Source organism: Pempheris klunzingeri, chromosome 7 (assembly GCF_042242105.1).
Source record: "Pempheris klunzingeri isolate RE-2024b chromosome 7, fPemKlu1.hap1, whole genome shotgun sequence".
Lineage (NCBI taxonomy): Eukaryota > Metazoa > Chordata > Actinopteri > Acropomatiformes > Pempheridae > Pempheris > Pempheris klunzingeri.
Genome location: NC_092018.1, coordinates 26,711,489 through 26,718,086, shown reverse-complemented (window position 1 = coordinate 26,718,086; position 6,598 = coordinate 26,711,489). Strand labels below are relative to the sequence as shown.

The following is a 6,598-nucleotide window of genomic DNA, read 5'->3' as shown; positions in this document are numbered from 1 at the left end:
CAGCATCCTATGAATGTCTGATTAGCAGCCACTCACATTTGCCTGACATGAATTATAAAGACTTTAAACCTGTGCGTCTGCGAGAAAACAAATGTGAAGACAATACCTGAAGAGTGATGTGTTATTACAGTTCTTCCTCGAGGTGCTGTTATACCGAGCTCTGTGTCCACAGGTCTTGTGATAAGCTCTAGTCAGGGCAGTCACAGATGACGGTGGCCCCTCAGGTACCTACAGGAAGCCCAGGAGGTCTGAGCTCTGCCGAGAGTCCGCCGTCTCATCGGCCCCCTGTGGACAGCTTCTTCTGCAGACCTGGATGGTATTTTAAGTACCACACGAAGCAAATGTGTGTTTCTCAAATGTATTTTTGGTTTGACATCTATAATGCATTCAGTCCAGGCATAGAGAACAGTTCCCCTCAAGCAGCCTGAGCCAGGGGGGGGCAGGGCTTGGGCCGAGCTAAAGCCTTCAACCCGGTGAACTCTTTAACTGTGGTACATTCCCAGAAGCTCAGCCGAACAATAGAAAACTATCTTACACCAAGAAATTAAAGAAAAACAATTAAATAAAATACAAAACAGCTTTCTTTTTTTTGTTTTTTTTTTTATATCAAGGGTGAGTTTTACAATTATTATTTTCTGTCCTCCTTAAAAATTATTTTCAGACAGCTCTCAAGAAACACAATCAGTAAATAGCTTTCTTTTCTTTTTATAGAAAACAATCTGTAAAAAACATTCGGTTGTCTTCCTCTGAGTTAAGCTAGAATTGAGACAAATTTACCAAAATGGTTTCAATGGAAAGGCATCTGTATTAGAAAGTCTCCCTCGGCGAGCATTTCAGTTCCACTGAACTCAGCAAAGCTCACGTCTGATGAGTCGTTTCCTGAGTTGATTGAAACTGAAGTGACCCGTGCCTCAGTGTTTGCACTCTCACACATGCGTGTGCTTCTCCAGCTTAACACTCGACCTGGCAGAGCCAAACATATTGGAAAGAGACTTTGGATTATGACATGTACAAAAGCTGATTTCTCATAGCTGCGACCCCCCTTCTCCGCATCGTTCAGATCAGTGCTGGTGACAGGACGCCTTCCTGGTAAGAACTGTTCCTCTTAGCTACAAATGCACACCGAAGAAAAGAAAAATATAGAAGACAAAATATTACAAGAAAATACAGTGAGTACAAAAATAGCACAAAGTTAAGTGCTAAATGAAAAACATCCCAAACGTTAAGTGTAAACATTTCCAATCTGCTACTGGTTGTGAGGCTGCAACCTCGAATGCAGCCGATTGTCCTCGTTTCACCTTTATGTCCACAGAAATATATTATATACCGACACGGTGTCTCTTGCCGATGAAAATTCTCATGCCAAAGTAAAAGACAGCAGGTGCATGCTGCTGCTGCTGCTGCTGCTGCTGCTGAGCGTCAGTCCAGACTGAGGCACCTCAGATCGTCCGCTTCTCAGACGAGGATTTAGCTGCGGTTAGTGTACAGAACAGAAAAAAATAACGATGCATAAAACACGGGGCTGGTTGGCTTTGAACGCTAAAGTCTCTCCCGACTGATCCAGTGTGCAGCTGGGTGCAGGAGAGCTCAATAAGCTGATGTGTGATATGCATAAATGGCACATTACAGACATGCTGCGAGACAGAAGCCGCCGCCGTCTGTCAGATACATACGCCATCGCTGTGGGCCGACAGACGATGTTTCATTGTTTTCAGTCTGGGAGTGTTTTTTTTTTTTTTTTCATAATGCACATGAGGGAACGATAGCATCAACAAAGACAGCTGCAGTGACATGTACCATTCCTTTTTTTTTTTGTTTAGCTTTTGAAGACAGGGGCACAGGGTTTGGCAGAAGTGAGGCCAAGTTAGGACCAAAGGCCTTGTTCAGTTTCAGCGAGCACAGAAGGCCATCAGAGTCTCAGATGTCCATGTAATCGTCTTCCTCCTCGTCCGACTCGCTCTCCAAGGACGACTCCTGGCTGGACGTCTCCTGCACTTCCAGCGCCGGCTGGCTCAGGGTGTCCTTTTTGACTGTGGCTGCAGACTGAGATGACAGGATGACGTTCTGTACGGGAGCAGACAGCAGGGGTCACTGTTGAGTTTTAGAAACTCTGCACGCTGCACCAAGTACGTACACTCACAGACGAACACACTCACACAGAACCAGAGCGCATACCTTAAGTCTCTGTTTGGTTTCCTCTGAGATGCTGCCTTTGGGGGAGAGGAGCGTGGGTGTCGGAGGTGTTACTGTGATTTCTGGCGGGAACTTGGTAACGGTGGAAGGGATGAAAAGCTTTGGCATGTTGGGTGGAACACGGGAGCGGATTCGATTGGGGTCTGGAAGCTTGGACTGCTCGTTGCTGGCATACTGCTGCTGGTCTGAGGGAGGAAAATACGAGGACATTTCTTCACATTAGAACATTTCTGAAGCACATAAAGCCACTGAGAGTTCTGTTACACTTTCTATTGGAATCAGTCCGTGTATCCTGATGTGACCTTTTCTCTCATAACACACATTCAAAGCTTCTGACCTGAGCACGGTTGTGCAGTGCTACATGTGGCAGTTTCCTCCTGGAACCAGCCTGCTGCTGACTCTTGCCCTTGTGATACAGTGGCGAGTTTCATCTGTTGACAAAGGTGCGACTCCTGCTGTCGGTACGACAGTCCTTCTGAGGGCTCCTCCCGCTCCTCTGTGGGCAGAAACAAGACCACAAAATACATTAAAACTGTGCTATCAGCACGGTCTGGACCCTCCAACCACTCAGAGAGAATTACTAAACTATTGTAAAACTCCTATTTCTATACTTTACTTATCGATGACCTAATCAGATCCCTTGCCGGCACAGACAAGTCACCATCTTTAGCTTTGACAGGAAAGAAACCAACAGCAATGCCAGTTGAGTTCAATGTTAGTCTAGTCTGTTTTAAATTAGTCATGGAAAACACCAAGAAAGAGAAGAAATGTTAACATTAATGTTTCTATTGCACAAATGGACAATTTTGTATTTGATGTTGACTTTAAAATTCATTTGATTCGATTCATTTGTCATAGGACGTCTCTCTGAAATGAGCACATGTGAACTAATTGTGAATTCTGCCCCTGCAGCGCTCACACACACACACACGAAAACAAAAATGATCTAATACTCTTTCAGGCTCCTCCATTAATGTTGCCTAGGAAACCATTACATAATGCACAGTGCAGCAGTGTTGCTTGATGCTAACCTGTGTGCGTACATGCAAATATTGTGTATGCAACCACCTTAGCGTGCATCTGCCACACCTTCAAAAGGTCATCCAGCCTTAATAGGTTGAGGAAATTTTAGCAGATCCCCACAAATTGCTCATATGCTGCTGGTTACAACTGCTTTCAGTCAACTGGATCTCCTGCTGTGACAAATGTCTACGGATGGACAACATGCTTGTTGTTTAGTCCAATGCAGCGAGCTCTCCTCTTGCTGACATGAGGAGGACAGCTTTTAGCTTGTGACATGACCCTGACTGAGTGCAGCTGAATTTACCAGAGTAGATATAATGATCAGACGGGCTCCGTGAGGTTTGTCGTGAGGCAGCATTGTGGGTCTCCAATTAAGGACAAAAATGAATACAGCCGTGTTGCAGAGAGCTCTGCCTGACAGCTAATTACTTAAAGGTTTGCATGTGCGAGAGGGAGGGGGGGGTTCCCCTCTCACAAAAATCTAAAAATAGAATTTGCTCAAAATATCACAGTGAAATTGGACAAGAACCAGAAATGTGACTCTTCAAATTGAGTATTTTTAAATCCTTTTGCAGAGGAGAGAAGCCACACACTTCCTACATCATGGAAATGTAAAGAGAATGTTAGCTCCACGTGAAAATAAATCAGACATATTGATTTGCCTTTTCATCAGTAATGTCTTTGCCTTTATATGATTTTTTTTTGTGTTAACCCTTCAGTTACATTATGCAAATATATTTCTTGAATGTGTACAGTTTTCTTTTTTAAATAAGTGGCTTATCTTTTATATAGCACAGCACATTACACACTAAATGTGACAAAATTTTTTCTTTTTTCATGGAAATAAATGTCAGTCAGGCAGTTCAGCACGATTTAAAAGTCCATTTGGAGTAAAGTTCCTCTTCTCAAAAACAACAGCTGTGTCAGGTTTGTTACCTGAATCATATCTGCAGATATCAAAGGGGTAAAACTGAGCAAAGGGTCTCACAGATTGCAGTGAAAAGCTCATGAGCATCAGCTGAAAATGGGCATAAACAGGAGAACCATCTGGAAGGAAGCCAAATGCAACAGCTCCACTTACTGAGCGCTCATCTGACAGAGGAGAAATGAATGCTGCCTCAACAGGAGGAGGATTACCTTCAGCATCTCCAAAAGCTGTTCACTGCCCTCTAATGGCGCTACTGGCCTCGTGCAAATTTCAAATGTCTATTCGGACATTTTAAATAATAATCAACTCTAACAATTAGAAAGAAGGGCTTAAAATATGAAGATGAATACACTTCCACACACTACACGTTGGAGATTCAGGCTAGTTTTGAATATCAGGGGAATCCAGGGTGAAGATTTTGGGTGCAGGGATTGCATCTTTAGAAATTAAACAAGAGATAAAACTAGAAATTTATCCAGCAGATTATTCATGATCATGCCAAACCCCCCAGAAGCTCATGTGGGCAGAAACAGAGTCACAATCTGGAGGACACTGATTTCTAAAACTCTTGTTGGGGAACTGACAAAACCCAAAAGGCAAAATATAACCAGGCCAGACTCTGTTGTTATGTAACAGATCTGTGGAAGCCCGCAGGCGCCCCCTGCTGGTCACGTGGGCTACAGCACTTTAGGATCCTCACAAACTGAACTGATGACAGCCAAGCTTCACCACCAAACAGACATCAGCAGTATTACCAATTTAAACAAAAAACACATTTTATCTCTAAAATCTTCCCAACACAAAAAAAACAAAACGTACGGCATATTACATTTTGGCAAAAACACTAAGCAGCCGCTCAGTGGGGAGATGTGCTGGAGCGGAGGCTACTGTACCTGTGTGTGGGAGGAAGGCCATGGCTGCAGCAGGGTGGCTGGCACCTCTCCTGTGCTGTGGCTGGTCGTGGAAGCCCAAGGCTTGAGGTCTGGACAGCTTGCTCAGGGGCTCGTACACCGTTTTGGCTTGGCCGTCCTGGGCGGACAGTGGGTGGCAGGCGGCGTGGCTGAGCAGGACGGGTGTCGGCAGGGAGGCGGGGAAGAAGATGTCTCGGTGCTCCTTGGTGTACTTGGGCGTGGTCGGGGCGTCGCCTGCTGACTGTTGGAGACAGAAGCAGAGCGGTGGTCGTGAGGAGCTGTGACTGACCTTGGGGATCCATCTCCAGCGTTAACCCTCCTCTGCTCATGTAGACGCCTGAGAACTGTACATCCTCTCCCCGTGAGACAGAATGTGGTCAGACCCTCAGTGCCAGAGAAATAAGAGTAAGCCACAGTCGATACCACTGCACTTCTCAAACAACACACATCAGCCAAATTAGTCTCGGCTCTCTCATATAAGTAGTAATGAAATCCTTTACAGAGTAGCGACGGCGTCCCCCAGGGCTTCAGAGGCTTACTGGTGTGCCGGACTCTGTGTTGTGGCGTAAAGCTGTGCTCCTCGCCAGCACCAGCTACATCCCTCTGAGCCACTTTCCTGCGTGTCCTTTTGAGGACCACTTATAAACACAAGAGCTGCACAAACAACCTGTGACAACAGTCGCCCTGCTCCCACAGCCGCTGTCATGGCAACACAGAGGAGCACAGTCAAAAGAAATGAATATACCATGTCCAGATTTCAATTCAAAATGGATGAAAAGTTGGATGAAAACTAGCCTTCAGAAGCCGGTGAATCCAGCCCCTTAGCTGTATACAAGAGCTGTGGCAAAATTTGACAGGCTGAAGAAACGATTAGTTTTATATCCAGAGGAACTGTACTGCATTAATTATGGGTGCATGTTAAAAACGTAAATATGCCTTCATGCCAGAGGTAAATGTGATTAAAAATGTATCACAGTTTTGTCAGGGCCACATAACACTACTGTCATGGCGACCGGGCTTTGCCAGATACAGTATGGTAGTACAAGATAATTTGGCAATAACAGAGCTCTTATACCATTTTTCTCCGGCTCTCTGCTGGGAGTTGGAGTCAAATTGCGCCCTGAATCAGAGCTGTGTATGATGAAGCTCCCTACGGTATTCACGCAGCACAGCACAGGCAAATCAAACAGAGCAGCCTTCCAAAAGCTCTGACAGCAACAGATCCTTCAGCTCGGCACAGAGCGGCGCAGCAGCTTCGAACATGAACTGGCTCCAAAGTCAGCTTTGATGATTCATATCTCATGAATTAAACATTGCCAACAAAGATAGCAACAAGTCAGCTGAAGCATGTGCATTAGAAAAATACTGTACCTGAGAAAATTGCAGCACATAGCATGCAGCCAGCCCGTGGGTTCATCCAGTGTTTGCAGTGTGGTAACACTGGGCTGCTGGCAGCCAAACTGAGGTCCCACAATGTGAAGTGAAAGATGGTTCTTTGTAATTATCGAGATTGGGCTTTAAATCAGATTAGAGCCGCTGTAGA

At 45.2% G+C, this 6,598-nt stretch overlaps 1 protein-coding gene across 1 annotated transcript in view; it reads right to left on the bottom strand.

Moving 5' to 3' along the window:
* Positions 1–344: 344 nt before the first annotated feature.
* Positions 345–6,598, bottom strand: part of cabin1 (calcineurin binding protein 1) — a 35,259-nt gene continuing 29,005 nt past the window's right edge. The window contains exons 35-38 of the mRNA XM_070834294.1: positions 5,038–5,296; positions 2,531–2,689; positions 2,176–2,378; positions 345–2,064 (exon numbers count right to left, since the gene is read on the bottom strand). Coding sequence (XP_070690395.1) covers positions 1,918–2,064; positions 2,176–2,378; positions 2,531–2,689; positions 5,038–5,296 — 768 coding nt within the window. The 3' untranslated portion in view covers positions 345–1,917. The remainder of the gene's footprint in view (positions 2,065–2,175; positions 2,379–2,530; positions 2,690–5,037; positions 5,297–6,598) is intronic.